The sequence below is a fragment of the Astatotilapia calliptera genome, chromosome 9 (assembly GCF_900246225.1).
Source record: "Astatotilapia calliptera chromosome 9, fAstCal1.2, whole genome shotgun sequence".
In the NCBI taxonomy this organism is placed as follows: domain Eukaryota; kingdom Metazoa; phylum Chordata; class Actinopteri; order Cichliformes; family Cichlidae; genus Astatotilapia; species Astatotilapia calliptera.
This window is the reverse complement of record NC_039310.1, coordinates 16,152,978-16,172,337: the sequence shown is the minus strand read 5'-3', so window position 1 is coordinate 16,172,337 and position 19,360 is coordinate 16,152,978. Positions and strand designations below refer to the sequence as shown.

The 19,360-nt window shown below is 41.3% G+C and overlaps 2 protein-coding genes across 4 annotated transcripts in view; one reads left to right on the top strand and one right to left on the bottom strand.

The window, feature by feature from the left end:
* The window catches only part of trpa1b (transient receptor potential cation channel, subfamily A, member 1b), a 46,134-nt gene extending 30,620 nt beyond the window's left edge, over nt 1-15,514 (bottom strand). For 2 of the 3 annotated variants that reach the window (XM_026179466.1, XM_026179468.1), the window contains exon 1: nt 15,456-15,514. The gene's annotated coding sequence lies outside the window, so the exon portion shown is untranslated. The remainder of the gene's footprint in view (nt 1-15,455) is intronic. The other variant, XM_026179467.1, reaches the window with a different exon arrangement.
* kcnb2b (potassium voltage-gated channel subfamily B member 2b) overlaps nt 15,210-19,360 on the top strand; it is a 98,739-nt gene continuing 94,588 nt past the window's right edge. Inside the window, exons 1-2 of the mRNA XM_026179469.1 lie at nt 15,210-15,890; nt 16,871-17,582. Coding sequence (XP_026035254.1) covers nt 16,998-17,582 — 585 coding nt within the window. The 5' untranslated portion in view covers nt 15,210-15,890; nt 16,871-16,997. The remainder of the gene's footprint in view (nt 15,891-16,870; nt 17,583-19,360) is intronic.

Here is a 19,360-nt window from a genome sequence, read left to right as displayed (position 1 = left end):
CATGCAGAGGGTTGGTGCGACAGAAGAGGATGCTAGGGACAGGAGGAGATGGAGGCAGATGATTCTCTGTTGTGACCCCTGAAGGGAGCAAGAAGAAAAAGAAGAAAAGTTTCTTCTTGTACATGTCTACCTTGCTTTTCTCGGTGACACTGTGTAAATTTCAAATGAATCCTTCACATTTCATTTTTTCATCTGAACACTTTATAAACATACATAGGCCTACATTTTTGTAGTACTCTTAAACCTCAGTACTCAGGACTCTCCAAAACTAATAAGGTTTTAATAAAAGTACAAAGTGTCTGTCTTGAAATGGTAGTAAAAGGGTTTTTATTTATTGATTACAGAGTTGAAATGATGGACTGACTTGACATATGTGAAAAAGGTTTTGATTCTTTAGTATTTTTTGCACACTTGAGTATGTGTTATAAGAAATACCTTTACTGTTTTGAGACAAGCATTGAGGGAGGTGAAAATTACACTCCTGGTATAAGGAAATAGACCAAAATGACTGAGAAAACTGCAAGTGTATCCTGTATCCACTGTCCATGAATTAGAGCAGCAGTTTCATATAAGTCATACAATGTATTTCTTTCATTAATTGTTGCTAGGGCTTTGTTGCTAGGCCGAACATACTATATACTTCCACCTCTTCAGCATATAATGATCAGATTTTCAGTATAAAAATGGCCAAAATCCTAGTAACATCTTCCGATTTGTGCCGGAGTTCATATAACCACAGAGATGTAGGCTGACAAACATTTAAAGCTCAGCTCATTCTTGCAAACTACAAATGCTGGTTGTGAATCAGTAAGCTGATCATGACTCATTGTTGAGTCTTACCTATTTGACACATGCAATGCTTGTTAACCCTGATGCCAAAGGGGGTCGTGCTTAAGTAACTTTAGCTGTGATCCTAGCTGGCCACTGGGGCAATGTGCCACTGGTAACAAAAGAGGATTACTCTAATTGTATTGCATAATTAGCTAACATTTGCTTCTGCAAAAGTGCATGGAATTAGAAGGAAAAAATACTCTTTAAGGTTTGTTTTTTTTTTTAAGTTTTGAGTACAACTGTGAGTCTGAATTGTTTTGGTTGGAAGGACGGCGAGAAACAGACACGAGAGTGAGCGCACAGTTCCAGGAAGCTCTAATTTTCTTGCCCTTATTTTGTGACTACGGATGTGTGAGCTGGAAGACTGGCAGGCATTGTGGGTAATGAACTGCATCCACACCACTGCAACTATTATTTTTGAAGGTCAGTGCACGGGTCAAGGCAGCTACACCCTCCAAATTGTGGTAATGAGTGTTTGGCTTCACTGTCTCACTTTACTGAACTGCTCTCAGCGATGAAATGGTTTGCACAGACCCGCTTGGCATTTCACACTGCAGGATAACAAGGGCCCCACATAGACAGTTTTAACTGACTGTAATAAACAAAATAAATAAGCATGCATCAGAGTTAACTGCGGGCTTGATTTACACAGCTTTCCATTATTTCTATCAGATAGATTTGGGAATGGAAGCAGTAGCATCGCTCATGTGACATATCCACATCAGTGCAGGAGTCAGACTAGCTGACACAATGAGCTGCAACAGTGAGCTAATGAGCATGACACCACCTTGTGGAGACAACACAGATTAATGATTGGAACACTTATGCTGAGAGACAAATAGAAGGAGGTGTTTCTATATTTCAAACACGCCCTTCATAAATATTATGTGGTGCTTAAACACGCAGCCTGTGCCCTTTTTTTAACTGGAAAGGAAATGCTTATCTGACAAATGTGCAAATATGGCTGTGAAGTGCAGCACCGTCCACGAGAGCGCGGCACCTGTGGCTGTTGTTTTTTTAATATTTTTTCCAGAACCGCTGCATGAAGGACATTACCTTTGAAATGTGTTCCACTTTGCTGTTTAGGAGGCAACACCGAATCAAACAGATTCCTCGATTTTTTTTCTCCACCACCAAAATCCAATCACGACTGATGAATTTTGAATTGATGGCAAATCTTTAGGCCCAGGCACTTACTCGAGTGATGCGGCTCCCTGAAAAATGAGAAATGGGCGGAAGAAGCATCGGAAGGAGAGACAGCAAGGTGGAGACGACTCAAAGAGAGAGAGAGAGGGAGAGAGGCGAGTGAGGATACAGTGGTAGATTTATGACTTCTTGTTTAGAGCATACTGCTGAAACAGACTCATAAATGTTTTTGATGGTCCACAAATAAATTATTCCCAGCATGTCGGCTCAGCACACAATAAATAATTCTTAAAATAAAAAATAAAAAATTTAATCATTCTCTAACCTTTCGATTTATTTTGGAGAAATTTATATGAGGCCATATATACTGTAAAATACATACAGCCAAGGCAGGGTCTTAAAATATGTTTCTTCTTACCTCATGTATCACCTTTAGATGTGTAAGATTTTTAATGAAGTTGTACATTAAAGTAAAAATGTTGTGCCAGCATTATTGTGAGAAAGCCCCAATGTGGAAATTTTAAAAAAGAGTTTTGTTATATTGAATGTAAAATTCTATCGGCTGCCTCCTTTGTGCAGTAATGTAAGAGTATTTGCTGGGAACCGTTTTCACCCTTTAACCACCTCCTCTCTCACAGCAAACAGCTTCCCACATACACAGGTCAAGAGGCTTACTGTAAAGGTGCCCTTTGTATAACTCGATACTCATTATAACACACTGTTCTCTGAGGTTTTTGTTTTGTTTGGGGGGGGGGGGCACAAATGCATGCATGTGTACAAAAGTAGACAGAACTTGATGCAAGTGCGCGCGCCCGCTCTCATAAGATGCATTCCTGTGTAGGAAGATGTGAAATGTGTTGGTGGGGGTGCCTGCTATTGACCAGTGTGTGGGACTAGATTTAAAGTGTGTGTTTGTGGGTGAACTCATGTGAGTTGGCGGAGGTTTCCCTGGAGAAGGAGGGCAACAGAGCTGACCTTGCAGTTTAAAAAAAAAAAGGCAGATAATTTATTCATTGCCGTTGCACAAATTTCCCTCTATCTACTATTAGGTGTTCGGCTTTTATCTCAGCTGGTTTTAAATAGTCTCTTCCTGCATCCTGCAGATTATTGATTCCTCCAAACACTCTATCTTTGGTTTAGGACACACAAGATTGAGATCAGAATTTAAGACCTTATCAGTGTGTTTTCAGCGACTTCTCATTCATAGTTCGGAAACAGTTTTGTACCTCTTCCAGTCCGTGCTTACCGATCTCGCTTCATTGTGTATTTTTAAACCCTGAAGCTTAACCCCATTGTAAAAATGTCTCTTATCGGACAGAGTCCAGCTGGCAATGTCAAACAGATGGCTTTATACCCTCTAGGGTTTCTATTCAGAATAAATTAGTTCAATAAAATACCGGGAGGGCTTTTAGAGAACAGACAATTAAACACCTTGCATAGAACGCAGTCCAGCTGTATTTCAAATGACTGAAAGCTTATACTGATGAATGCAGTCATTAAAAAAGACAGGACTCAATACCTTTTCAATGGACAGTAAACACCCAGCCAAGCTTGTGGCAGAATGGGCTGGAAAAAAACTGTGTTGTGTACTTAAGGTTAAGCTGTCATACAGTGTGTTTTACTTAACAGCAAGAGAAGCGCGATGATGTTTAACGTTGATTTGAATAAATCATCCCATGACTTGCTGAAAGCTCTCAATTAGAGCTCCATTAATGCACGTGGGAAAAATGTGCCGACAATATACTTAACAACAGAGTGGCTGCAATATATAAACATTTAAATCCACTAAAGTAATGGAACCCATCTATTGTCACAGCATGAGGGATGATGGCTTTTAAATAGGTTTGCTAAAATCAAACAGCTACAGTTTTAATTCCACGGGATGTAGGAGGATTAGCTTTAAAAAAAGAATTAAATGTTAATGACTTTTATAATTATTAAAGAAAAAAGATATTTCTGAATGAGCTATCAAACTGATCACCTGCTCCTCTAAAGTGACTTTTGGCTCATATTAAATATCTGAACGTGCTGCCAGTTGGAGGTCCCATTTCAAGAATCCCATCCAAATATCTGTATTTCATGTACCGTTGGGTGGTCCAGCTGTCTCAGGCTACAGCACTCCCATTAACTAGGGTTTACAATGAAACATTCATTGAATCCTACTCAACATAATTAAACTGTTTTAACTTAATTACACCTGCAGCAGTCACGGTAATCAAAAGGCTAGAGTTTGGATAGCACACTAACCTCTGCTCTGTAACTTACACCTCGGGGATAACATTACCGTCTCTGCCGAAGGCCTGTCTGCTGTTTCCTTTGAGGGCTTTATTCGTTTTCTCTCTGTCTCCCTTAAGGGCTTTCTGCCACGGGAGCTCCCAGAGGCAGGTCTCTATCATATCAATGTCCTCCAAAAAACAGAAACTGTATTCTTAGAACAATGACCCAACTCCCTTGTGAAAGAAAGCTTGTGCCTGATCCCTTCACAGGAAGGTTAATGTGGGTGCAATGATCCAAGGACCGCCAACTGTCCTCAGGGGTCCTTCTTTATGATGACAGCAATAGCTCATTTTGATACTTCTCATTATGACTCCACGTTTGGACAAGGGCTTGGACCTGTGTGCTAGGTAAAGAGCACGTTGAGTTGCTTGGGATTGCTAAGCCCTCTGCATGATGGATGAGGGGAAGGGGAGTCTTAGTATTGAGCTTTCCTTTGAAGTGTGGGACATGTGTCAGATTTATAATATACATTTTTTTTTAAAAGACATTGTTTCCCAAAATCAGTGCTAAAGCTTAATCGATTTATGTATACGTAGTAGAAATTAGAGCTTTACTTCAAATGTATTTTGAGAAATGGGTACTCCATTTCTCCACTCTTCACTGCAATCTCTTCACAGAGGAGATAAATATCTAGACTCCTTTCAGAAAAAAAAAAATCTATACACCCGGGTCTTCCCCTGGCTCAGTTTGAAGGGTTGGTAGTTCCTAATGTAACTGATACAGACAGGACAGGGTATGTGAGAATGTGTGGGTAAGACAGAAAACACTCAGAGTATAACCTGCCTTAGAATTACAGAGGCAGGAAAAACCTTATTGACTTCTCCTGATGGCTAAGTATATTGAAATACCAGGCAATAAAGAACTGCGTGTGCATGTGTGTGTGCGTGTATGACACAACATGCAACACACAAGCAGACCAACCTGAAAAAAAACCACAACAAATGCTTATGTCAGCCTTTTAAGAAGTGCATTGGCATTATGAGCTGCACTGTGCGTTCTGTATATAGACATGAGTCCAGATTTTTATTAGACCCACAGTGTCGTCTTTAGATCAGAATGAGCTACTGCAGTCTTTGTGGAACAACTGCCACCTTTAAAGGCAATTGGATGATATACTGCATTGCGTTCTCTAAGAAATGAAATCTTTCTGGCAAAAGTTCCTTTTCGGGTTGTCTCGTAACGTCACTTTCTGCAACGGCCCCATTCTGACTCACAACAGTGGCCTTCCAAACTAATGGACAGTGAAAATGCTTACACACAGTGTTCTGGTGAAATGAACCTGAGAGTCTCACTGTGTTTGTATAGTACTTGTGTCTTGCTGTATAGTCAGAGGAAGAAAGGGGGACAGAAATGGATGCATAGAGAGGGGAGGCACTGTTGCATTTTTCAGTTGAAATCAGAGGGATTACCTTAACTGTGGATATTTGCACAATATACATAGGTTGTGTGAAAGTAAAGAAGAGAAACCAGAGCTCTGTCTGGGTTAAAGCACTACGCAAGAGCAAACCTGCTGGTCAGCACTTCTGTTCACCATATTTTCTGACCAGTGCACAGTTTATCTACAAGTAGAGTATTGGAAAAGTGCCTGGCCCCTAATGTGCAGTGGACAATTTAAATAAACCAATTATTTTTTGTTATCACCATTATGAAACCCTCATATTGTCAATGCATGTTATATTTTAATACTTCACATTCACAAACAAATGGTTAAATTGTCACAACCTGAAAAAGTATGAACCTGTTCCTATTCCCACTGCAGGAACTAGCAGCCTGTTGTAGAGCAGCCTGCACCTTTGTGCATGTTTCCTACTATAAGGCCCCTGTGGGACTCATTCAGGGCTGTTCAGGGGGGGAGAAAAACATTATTTTTATGGAGTAGGTGTTATGGTCTTGTTTGTCTGTTTCCTGTTTTATTTTAAAACAATCTTTTTATTTTATATCTTAACCCTCCTGCCATCCTTTAAAAAACTCACACCCATCACCCTAGGGACCATTCTCAGCCACGCCATAAAAAGACCATATATCCATATTTTATTCCACTTTAAATTAGCCAACCTTGTAAAACTACTTCTCCCTGAAATATTCATGTAAAGTTTTAATTATATTTTCGTTGTTTTAACCCTTCAAATCCCAGTGTTATTACATGAGCGCCCTGTGTTATAAGCCCCAAAAACCAAAAAACGAAACTAAATATTTCCACAAAAAACCAGTTGAAGTAATATGTGATTGTCATTATAAGTAGGCCTTTAGATGGACCAAAGATTGGCACCAACATACATTTTGACCTGCCATTATTTTTTTGCATTTTTTTGCAATTTAAAAATTAAAACTTCAAGGCCCTGAGTCTTCATTGACATCCAAGAAAAGAAGAAAAAATAAAATCATATGATGATAATTTGGGGTTGAAAAAATAGCGTTTATAATGGAAGTCAATGGGCAGAAAATGGTCCCCAGGGTGATGGGTGTGGGGATTTCTGCTGCTCAGCCATTTTAGGCTGATTTAAGGAATTCACACTGGAATATTAACATTGACAGGTAAAAACTATCCTGTGGCAAGTTTGGTTATATTCCACTGAACACAGTGGAAATGGCAGCCATTTAACACATAGCAGTGGCACAAAAAGGTCCCAAGAAGGCAGGAAGGTTAAGTACAGATCCCTTAAATGGCTGAGCAACACATTCAACGCGTCACTTCCAGGGCAGTTTCTGAGTTGGTAGAGGTTTCACCTATTTCTGAGTCTGACCTGGGTCTTTAGTCCTGGTCCAGGGTCTTCCCAATCCCATATTAGCCAACGTTCTTCCTGCTCCTCAGTTAGATGGCATTCCTCACACTCCCAAGTCACTAGACAGTCGCTGAGCTGGCCGATACCACGTCTGTTCCCTAAGTTGGCCTATGACCTTAACAGCCTAAAATCAACCAGTGACCTCCAGTCAGCTTTAGAGTTGGAAGGACGCCCTCTGCATAGTTGTCCTTTGCCACTGACCTCCATCTATCATCTGTCTGTGCTGTCTAATAGCTGTCTACTATTTAGATCTCAGCCTTCTGCATGTCCGTGCATGGTGCCCTGAACTCCAGCGTCTCTGTCACTAAGCACACACTGCTGCTCAATCCCCAGAAGATCCTTACTTTTGCTGCTGTTCCCTTGCTTGACCTCCAAAAGGGCTCCACCTTTCAAAGTTAGCCTCCTGAATGACTCTGCCTGCATAAATACAGTCCTCTTAGCCGCCCTGACTTCCAACTAAGTCTCCTGAGGAATGCCTTGAAGGTGCATACCTTTATAGGTGCACTTACTTAAAGCTGTCAAAAAATTACTTTACCTTGTGAGTCTACTTCTTTAAATATTTTATACCCACAAGTTCCTGCAGTGGAAAGGCTGTTAAGCAGTTTAACTGATGCTTGCTCCCCAGCTTCAAATGTTCCAGTCTTCTGTATATGACACTTCTCTGGGTCGCTGACTGTGTGACAAGTGCCAGGAATCACCTACTATCAAGTACAGAAAACAAGACGTAGACTAGCAACGATTTCAACCGACTGGCTTAAATGAAAGACACTTTCTCAGAGCATGTCCATCAAAAGCCCTCTAACAGTTTGCATTATGCTTAAAGTTCAAAATGTGGAGCCCTGAATAAAAATCATATCATCTGTGGATGCTGATGGCGTAGTAATGTGTGATTATTTACAACAACTGCTCAGTTTTTATTGACTTGACAAATTACTTAATACCCATATTCAAGGTCATTACTCACTCCTACTCACACACACAGAGTCCTGTTGGAAGTGGTGCTGAAGTGAGGGGAGATTGAATGTCAATGCAATGTCATCTTCATTAGTTAAACCCAGAAACAGCTCAGTGCTGAGTTCCCTCCTCAATATGACCGCAGATGCACGTCAACAGGTAAACCGCAGGAAACAAGATAAGACCACACCGTCTCACCCAGTTTGACCTACACACACACACGTGTTTGCCTGCATACATTGACATAGAGCATGTGTGGACATATATAGTTAGCTTATTATAGTCTGTATGTGTTTATCAACTTTTTAAAGCAGGAAACGCAAACAAATGCACAGCACATAAAATACTGATAAAACATCATATTAATGAACGAAAAGTTATTACACAAAAAGAGAACGCATGAGCTGCTGCATGCAATAACATGTTGTGGCAGTTGCTCCTTTACCTGGTAGTCTATTAGGAGGATACTCATGGATCTTTTAGGCTTGTTTTAGCCATAAAGGACATGATTCTCCCTCAAAAAGACAATTTTATTGGCCTTGCAACACATTAGCAGTTAACTACAGTATCAATAATACAATGGGCTATAACACCTCAGTCCAGTATGTGTGCTGGTGCTGTAGCAAACTCTCCTTTTGCTATACTTTTTAATGCTAGAAATATTTAACTAACATTGCTTTTTCACTGTGACTTTGGACTTTCTCACTTTGCTTTCTCTCCTCTGCGCTCATTTGTAAGCCGAGGAAAAGATTTGCCCATCACGGTATCCCTCCCAGGATTGGGAAAGTTTTGGTTTCCTGTCCAAATGATTAATCTTTCACATTATTTTGCAGAAAGAGTCATAACACCACAACACTACCTGTGGACCTAATTACACCACTGACAACTGTATCAATGCAACTCTCTGACTAGGGCAGTGCGAGCACAGGAGCCTCTGTCTTCGATCAGTATAAATTAAAAAGAAATCATCTAAATGGATTAGCGCAGCCCAGCATCAATATGAAATGCTGCTGCCGCTGATGATGATATAAAAGTTTGCTTTGTGTTTGTTTTGCTAAGTCTGTTGCACAAAACCAGCCTTTTACCATTAGAAACAGTTCACCTTTGTCCAGTGCAAATGAAATTTCTAACATTGTTAGCATACCCATAAGTGTGTTTTTAACATACTAAAAGACATTATTAGAGAAATGTTAAGTCATCAGTATTTTTCTCAACATACAAAAGATGTGCCTAATCTTTCTCCGAATGCTGGTGTTCAAAGCATTTCTTCTTAACTTATCAAAGCTGATGATACTGAAAAAGTTTTATTAAACATTAGCATCATATTATTAGACCTCCGATAATGTTGTCAAGCCAAAGGCTATTTTTTTCTCCAATTTCTAACACTGCACAGAGCGAGCAATTGCCATTCTGATCCACCCACTTAGGTGACACTGTTAAATGTGCTTTTCTGCTTCTTCAGATTCAGTATCCAGTTTCCAGTTTAAACTCTGTTTGCTGAATTACTCCAATAAAGCTTTTTACAGGGACTGTTGAAGATGAAGCAGTATGCTAGAGCTACAGGCAAGCCTCAGAGGGGTAGATGGGTCTCTCTGCCATTACACCAGCAAAACATTAGCTGGTGAGACGGATCAAACAACAGAAACTCTGGAGATCACAATGAAATTGGAGTAGATATAAATATAGAACCACAAGCACTTTCCTGAAATTACTGAAAAGCAGCAAAGGGAGAAAACATTGTAACCAAATGCATCTATTGACAGATTATGAGAGCTCTGAAAATGGAAAACTGAAAATGACATTCTCACAATGTAGCTAAATTTGGATTATAATCAAGGAGAGGAACTGGACCAAAGGTTCAATGACATAGTCCCACTCGCTCAACTGAAACACGACAGACTGATATATGCTGCATTCCACTATCACTTTGAGAACAGTTTGTACAAGCACACCAAGTATGTACAAGTATGATTCGTTTACAAGAGCTTTTAATGACTTAGAAGTTTTTTTTCCAAGCTCTATAATTTATCACTACTCTTGAACTTGCTGTACCTTATTCCAGCAGTTTGAACTGTGTAGCTGTGGATGATCAATGAACAAATGACTGATCTGTCAAGTGAAAGGCTTAGACTGTTATTTCAGTTCAAGTCTAGAGTGTATCCCTGAAACTTTGCTTTGAACTGAGAGCTCGGCTCATGTAAAGTTCTTCAGCTCACCATATTCAACCTGAAAGTTTTGTTATTCTGAATGAATCATTTGCAACTCAGCCATCTGGGTGGAATAATTCTTTTTATAAATCATTGCACACATTGGCCACTTTATTAGGTACACCTTGCTAGTGTCTGGTTTGACACCCTTTTCCCTTCAGAGCTGCCTTACTCTGTTTTCCTCTGGAATTTATATATTTTTTATGATTGTGATTCTGATTAATTGTTTGGGGCACAGATTTAACAAGAGGCTGGATACGTTCCTCAGAGATTTTGGTTTATATTGATATGATAGATCACACAGTTACTGCACATTCATTATGCAAATCTCTCATTCAACAATCCATCACAGTTCCACCACTTGTCAAACATGTTGTATTGGATTGAGATCTGGTAATTGTAGAAGTCATTTGAGTACAGTGAAGTCGCTACCAAACGGCTTTCAATAAACCAGTTTGAGATGATCTGAGCTTTGAGCATGTTATTCTCCTGTCAGTAGACATCAGAAGATGGCTTCACTGTGGTCTTAAATGGATAGGCATGGTGAGCAACTATGTGGTGTTCAAACGATGCTCAGTTGGTACTAATAGGCCCAAAACGTGCTAAGAAAATATCCCCCACCCCATTACATCACCAGCTGCCTGAATCATTGATAAAAGCCAGGATGGATTCATGTTTTCATGTTGGTTACACCAGATTCTGACCCTATAATCAAAATAGTAGAAATCAATACTCATGAGACCAGACAGTGTTTTCCCTTTTTTTTAATGTCCAGTTTTCATGAGCTTGTGTGAACTGTAGCCTCAGTTCGCTGCTCTTAGATGACAGGAGTGCCACCCGGTGTGCTCTTTTGATGCTGTAGCCCATCTACTCCAAGGCTCAACATATTGTGCATCTAGAGATGCTCTTCTGCATAACTTAGTTGCAACCATTGCTTGAGTTACTGTTGCCTTCCCACCAGCTCACAGCAGTCTGACCATTCTCCTCTGTCCTCCAGCATCAATGAGACAAATATTTTCTCTTCTTCAGAGCATTCTCAAGTGATGGTTTCTTCAGGAAAATCCCAGTAGAGTTCAGTAGTTTCAGAAATACTCAAACCAGCCTCTCACACCAACAACCATGCCGTGTTCAAAGTCACTGAAATCCCCTTTCTTCCCCATTCTGATGCTTGGTTTGAACATGTCTTCACCATTTCTACGTGCCTAAAGGACTGAGTAGCTGCCATGATAGATATTTGCAGTGTACAGTACCTAATTAAGTGGCTGGTGAGTGTCTTGCATTGCAAGTAAAAATAAAAGCAGTTTTGCTAATGTTCTTTTTACATGATATTATAAAGGCTGTGACAGAGCATTATGCTCCAGAGAAGTCGATAGTTAAACGACACATGGAGCTCGGGTGCAGACTGAACATGCTGAATTGTCCATCGGAGCTTAATGTCTCTGGCAGCCACACCACTTCATTGCTATTCATTCCAAGGTCTCTCCTTCCTGTCTTTCACTTAAACGTACAACACGCAGTGATCACTGCTTTCACACCTGCCCTGATTGTAAAAAAAAAATGCTTACCCTTATAAGCTGTCTCTTGACAGTAGTAGCAGGTCAAATTGCCAGAGTGGGTGTTTTTGCAGCAATTATACCAAGTACATTATATTCACATTATCCTGCTGCCACAAGCACTTTGGGTTAAGGTTGGACACTGAGCATCTTGTCTGCTCTGCAAGGCAGTGTTATTCACACCGATGAATGCAGATGAGTGTGGTGCAAAGTCCTGAAATTTGGAGAAGCTGTGCTGCACCGGATGTGGCATTCTGTGTTGGGAAAACAGTGATGCTGAGCTGTAACAAGACTCTAGGATCTATGTGTCTATGTGGCAGCGTGTATCCTCTGCTGTGCTGTGCTGGACACGACGATTTTTTTTAAGAGCAATTGACAGGCAGTTGCTGCAGAGATACCAATAATAATATAGAAAGAAAACAACACCCAGTCAATTAGTGATCCATGCCCCTGGATGTATTATGCAAACATAACCAGCATCACAGAGGGGTGATCAATCATGTTTGTTTGTCCACAGCTAACATTGGCTCCAGAGAGAAAGCTGAGACCAGAGCACCATGGACATTCACTTTGATAAATGCATTTTTTTAGGGTATTGTTTCTTTATTTTGATTGATGGCAGTGAGAAGTGACAATAAACATGGGGAGATGGAGAGGGAGATGACATATTGCACAAGTCCTTGGTTGGATTTGAACCAGGACTTAGTAGTTGGTACATACTTAGACCACTAACCCCTGAGGGCAAGCCTACATAGCATACATGCAGTTTGTACAACCAAATACCAAAGCGTGTTCATTGTGTTGTGTGTATTTTTGACACATTAGGTGATGCTGGCAGCATCAGAGGTGAACAGGTGTGTTTTGTGGAATGAATGAAGACATGACATAGATTTATGATTCCAGTCTGCAGCTGACCATTACACTGAAGGCCACTGCTGCCCACTGTGGGTGGGTGCTTGTGTGGACCTTGACATGACCAGAAGCTAAAAATAGAAAAAGAGAATAAACAGGCTGCTGCTATGGTGTGTTTCCTCCCTCTTATTGACAAACACACACACAAATAAAACGAAGCACGCACCAGACGCTGTCGCACCCACACGCACAAGCACATTTGAGCACTGTGTCACGGCATGCTTACAAAGTCTCCGGGCTCACATTTTTGCAGCCTCACATCGAGCCATCCAAAAACCTTTCTTAAAGTTCAACTTTGAACTTTGCAGAATAATAAATGACAAAAATGGAAAATTACATTACATTCAAGCTGTCAAAGCAAGGATCAAGAAGCAGTAAAAAAGAGAAAGCAGATTTTTTTAACCTTATCCACCCATGTGGGGTTTTTTCTATCGCAAATATTCAAATCCATGACAGCTTCCTATAATAGAAAGGTGTTCCAAACTGATTGAATGCTTATTATTGCAATTTAAGTGGATTTGACTTTTGCTCTCCCACTCCTGCAGAAGCTGACGGTAAATTACAGCATCCATATTTCCTCTCTCTTTCACCTTGCACACACACACACACGCCTATTTAACATTTTCTTTTTTAAGATCAGCCCATGTGCTTCCTTCTTATGTGAAACACTCACACTTTCAGAACCCAGTACAGTAAAAGGAAGCTGAAAAATCATTGGTGTGGTGCTCCTCGGTGTATCTGTCTAATGAGTGTGTGACGAACGGGCGATGATGTGTCTCTCTTATGTGCTGACAGCGTCAGAGGCAGGAGCTGTGGGGTGCAAGTGTGTCCACGGTGTTGTTTGGATGATGGAGTGGACACATTTTATGACAAACTGAAAAGGGAAAATACAGCAGGCAGTGACAGCTCATGGATGAGACAGCCGGTGCAGTCAGTCAACTTCTCTTTGGTCGGAGATTGATAAGAATGTTATAGAGAGAGCAGGTAGGGGGGAAGGAGGCCAAGTACTTTCTTTTGAATTCGCCATGAGCCCACTATCACGCTCAAACTGTGCGAGGAAATCTGACGACTACAGACGCCCAAGGTTAATTGGCCAAACAAGTGATTCAATCATTCAGCGGTAACAAAGCAGCAATGCTGGTTATCTAAATATCCAAGCCTATCTGGCTCTGTGGCCCAAAGTGTTTCTTCAGCATGATGCTACAATTTGGGTTGCTAAGGCAACAGCCCACACAAGCACAAATGCCCACATAGTACACAGGAATGAGAAGAAGAAAACGGTCCAAAGAAAACAAACATTTTATAGTCTTTGTAACCTGTTGGAAAGTTGGTAATTATAGATATCAAGCTGGTAACTAGAATTATTCCACCCACATGGTGGGATGGATGCAGGCTGCCTTCAACTCCCTGGAGTACCCGCGCATGCAGGTGGTGTTAGCACAGGGCTGGAAGCATCTACAGCAAGTACACATTACTGCACGCAACACAAATCACTGCTGTAGAAGCTGCACAATGTTGCCCTGTTGCGCTACCTTACGTGGGATAACTGATTGGCTGCCAGTTTCGCAATAATTAATGAAAGGGGACACAGTCGATTACTCTTAATCATTATTCGGTACCCTCATTAACAACCTTTGTCATCAGCAGTTTTCTTGTCAACAGCAGAATATTTTACATCTGTCACTTAGGGGTCATAGTCATGCTTCACTGCAGCAGACCTGAGGCCTGTCATATTAATACACCCCTGATAACAAGGGGTTAAATGAATACATCTTTAAATCATTACCTGATTAAGTGGTAAACACTTTTATTGGGGTGTAAAATAATAGCTTCTTTGCATTTGTAGACTCGCACAAATCCTGCAATCCTCTTGCCATCTTTTAAAAAAACAGTCCCAAAGCAAATGCAGCTTAGTCTATGCACTAGACCGCCAGATTGCTGAGGTCACATTCAAACAACTAATCGGGGTGATACGTGATTGCCATGACTGTGCTGTGGGAATGTACAAAATCTGTGAAGACCACCAAAACAATACTGACCTTCAAACATTGTGCCCACACAGTTAAGAAATAGTATAGGCTACATGCACACCAGGCTCTCTTTAGTCAGTGCAGCAGTATTGATCAATTGTCACTCGAAGGAAAGAACATGGCAGAGAAATTGATTACACATATGCATCGTATAATCAAATTTCTGGAAAAGTGCTTAGCTAAGGGGGAAATGTTCAGTTGACACATGAGTAGACTCTATAAGAAAATATCACCGCAGCACTGGACAATATTCCTGTGCACTGAGAGAGCGAGAGATGGAGAAACGGGAGCAATCTGGTGTATAATGCCAAATACATGTGAGATTTTAGCTGTTTTCCTTACAATAGGTGGCCGCCATGCTAGCGTGTGAGTGACCGAAAGTAGTTTGGTAAAATGTAAAAACTGCTCTCCTGAGAAATTTTGTTGAAGATTATTCACAGCAGATAATCCAACTTCAAATCAGGAAATACAGCGCAATATTTACAGTCACACCTACGGCAAGGAGTGCACCTATCCTTTGCTACCAACACTTTACGCACAGCAACGATAGGCCAGTGGTGTATTATATACTCTATAGACGTATTGTAAAGATTTTGCTTTTGATTTGCCGTGCGTGACTGCTCTTGTAGGATAATATGATCCAGGATTTCGCTCAGTAACTTTAAAAATCTCTCCTCTCCGTGATTAGAAATCGAACACTTACTGAACATTTTGTTCTATTTCAGAAAAATAATATTCCGCCCGCTTGTGATTTGGTTTCACCTCTAGGATGTGGTGCAGCCCATGTGCGCCCCTCTGCTCCTCCTTATGTAGTATACAGCGGGACACTCCGCAGTTCGCTTATCCCGTTCCTTCTCGTTGCCTTTTACGCGCTCTACGTCTGCAGTTACAGTGATTCAGAGCCCCTGTCTTCAAGCTTTTGGATGAAGGCGCAGGACTCATTTCCTCGGCGTTCCCATGGCGAAACGATACTGTCCGTTCTCCCGATGAACATTTTCAGAGGAACACGTTGACGCTATTTTCTTCTCTTTTCGACTCATTTTCACACAAAATGTGGGGCGCGCGTTCTCTGCGCGGCGGAGTGCTTCCTACAGCAATAGCCGCTTGACTGAAGGGGAGATCCCGACTCCCTTTCCGTCCTCTGCTCCCTCAGGAACAAGAGGAGTTTGCATGCAAAAGGTGGTTTGTCAAGGCAAGGTGAGACTCATTTTTACACCATATATTCTGCTGTTTTTCTTTTTTTTTCTTTTGTTTTTTTTTTAAACTCTACTTTGAAGTGAGTCGAAAACGAATGTGCGCTACCAGAGCAGCAGGGATTGTTAGACTGGTTTAGATTGAAGGTAGGTGGTGGACTGAACACAGATAAGAAAAAACAGCAGTGTAACAGGTATGCGATTATACTACAGTTATATTATCCGCGCGATTTCGCTGTGCATGCCCCTCTTATACACATCCATGTAGATCTTAAAATTGGTTTCCTAGTGGCAAATTCGTGATACAGATAATACAGCAGTTGGGGATGTAACTAAAAAACTGTTGCATCCAGGAGTACTCCCATCATTCCCTGCTACATAGACTTATTTCTCATTATTTTTTATGTTTTTAATTTATTTTTTAAACCCTTGTGCGGCTAATTAGTAAAAGGGATATATTTACAACTTTTAATTATAAAATATTGAATTTTATACATATATATATACATCCCAGTCAAAATAGTTTTCCTTAGTAGCTTTTTGTTTATGTGCAGGGAGTTAAATTTTACTGAAAAAATATGACTAATGATATATGATAATGAGAAGTTAAAAATTGTTGCCTCACATGCCTCCAGATTGGTGCATCTAAACAATAATGGCACATGACCCATTTGGGGTGCCACAGAAAGTAGCAGGAGTTCATTTCCTCACTACAACGCTGCTGGAGTGGAATGCAAAGCAAAGCAGCCATATTGACAAAATCATTGATTCTGCCTAACACCTTCATAGAAATGTGGGATCAATAACGCTGCACGGCTGATGCTATTTTTTGACAATATGAAGTAACAGGTTCCCAACTGAAGAGATCGCATTTGTTTTCTAATTTTGGAGGTGAAATGTGTCTCTTTTGATGCTGCAATTGATTTAACTAATGTGCCATCAGTCACTCACTCATCTCACACCCTCTCTCTTTTGTTTTCTCAGCCATGGAGGGACTTGCCTAAAGACGAGCCAACATAACCGACATAAGAGCTTTAAATTATTTTCCCATATTTCGGGGAGGTGAGGAGGTCAGTTTAACATCTTCCCAGAAGTCTCCTTTTCCATCACCATGGCTGAGAAACTCGGACCAATCGGAGTTAAGCCAATCAACATCCGAACTGCTCCCTCGCTTCCCCCTGAGCCCATCGACATAATCCGCACCAAAGCCCGCTCCCGCAGAGTCCGCCTTAACGTCGGGGGTCTGAACCATGAAGTCCTGTGGCGGACCCTGGATCGGCTACCCAGGACCCGGCTTGGCAAGCTTCGAGAGTGCAACAGCCACGAGTCCCTGATGGAAATCTGTGACGACTACAGCCTGAACGAGAACGAATACTTCTTCGATCGGCACCCGGGGGCCTTCACCTCCATTTTGAACTTTTACCGCACAGGCAAGTTGCACATGATGGAGGAGATGTGCGCCCTGTCGTTTGGCCAGGAGTTAGACTACTGGGGTATTGATGAGATCTACCTGGAGTCTTGCTGCCAGGCCCGTTACCACCAGAAAAAAGAGCAGATGAATGAGGAACTGCGGAGGGAGGCAGAGACAATGAGGGAGAGGGAGGGAGAGGGAGAGTTTGATAACACCTGCTGCCCGGACAAGAGGAAGAAACTGTGGGATCTCCTGGAGAAACCCAACTCCTCAGTGGCTGCCAAGGTAGGAAACCCAAACTGGAAGTGCGATCACACCGTCTCACATTTCATGTTCACATTCAAAGCTGAACATGCTCCCTGGATCACAACACATTGCAGACATGGTTATCAAAGGCCAGATCTATCCTGTAAAAACAAAAATACTGATGAGTTCATCGGTTTGAAATGTAGTGAAAGCTGCTGTCTTTGGATAACAATTTGTACGAATGGAGGAAAAGCAGAATATAGGGATGAAAAATCATCCTTAAGTAAAAACGCACAGTTCTAGTATGAGTGGGAATCACTGAACTAGAAAGAGTTTGACTTCATTTGCTTTGATGAAATAATCGGTAGAAGTGTCAGCTTCTGGTCTGGCTTTCTTTGCCTGGATAAAATAGACCACATCTGTTCATGGCTTGTAAAACGGTACATTTCTTGGACAGAGTGGTACAAGTATATATTCTCATGTGGCTCTATTATGCGTAAGTCTTACTGATTAGATGTACTTCTTTCTCAGTCAAACTGTGAGTCAGGAAAATGTCATAAGGTGCTTGCATACGTATCGATAAATACAGTTTCTATAGCCCTGTTTTATAAATACTTGTATATAAATAAAGGCATCTTTATTTGGTGTGACTGAGGGCTGAGGTAGTCATCGGTGCAGCTGCTACCCACCTTTCCACATGTTTAGAAAAATGCTGCATCAGTCGCATACAGCCCCGTGTTCATTCATGCCCCGAATCAACATGATAAATACTACAGACATCAAGTGACTGTCTTGCCATGTTGTCATGGCTGCTCCTTGTAAAACGATGACATCTCCTCCTCCTCCACCTTCTCATTCCACCCTCACTCAGTCCTCAATTAGGATGGTCAGCCTTGATGAAATCCAATCACTGATAATTTAGTATCTTGATCCCATCATCAAGCAGTGCAGGCGGGGCAGGGCTCATCGGGATTATATTCCACGTCAGAGGATCATAAACACAGGGACCTGCGTGCGTGACCCAAGAAACATCATCCCCGTCGGATGTACTGTACAGTGCACGTTGGATGATGCATTGTTCTGAGCCCTTTTCCATTAAAGCAAAAGCTGTTTCACTTCGACTGGGACAGTTTGGAATTCGTGCTCGATTCAATTTTAGACCCCCGGTGCTAAAATTATGGTGCAATATTCAGCTTTGAAATGGCAAAAAATGGTAATGACTCTCAATGCATAAAGTTCAGCTCATTTTACAGGCTGCTATAGATGTTTTATTTTTCTCCTGCCTTCCTGTATTATATCCATATAGCTTGTTTACCCACACATCAACTAGTGATATGTGACTGACGAGGACCCCGCCTCACCTCGATGATTGATTTCATCCTCAACGGGGGAAGCTTTATATCACCTAAGTTAATTAAAGAGCTGGCAATATTTAATTTAAGGCAAACCTTGGTGATAGCAGTGTAGTAACTTGATATGTGTGTGGATTTTAAACTGATAAGTCCAAGTATAGTCCCTTAGTCAGACACGTCTACGTATTGCTGACCTGTACACTATTGCACGGGGAAAGCCTGTGAAACCTGAAAGGGAAATTCCTCCCTAATTCAAATGGCACTGACGTTCTGCAGACTGCTTTGCAAGACGAGCTTGAATGTGACTCTAATGCCTCGGCTTTGTGATTTCACTAAGGTTATCTGCAGTTGAAAGTACATTTGGAAATAACCTGCCAGGGCTGCTGGACTGTCAGATGGCAGCTCCCTGAGGTCAGGGAAGCCTTTTATGGGGCACATATTGTACGTGCCTTGAAAGCCCTTTAC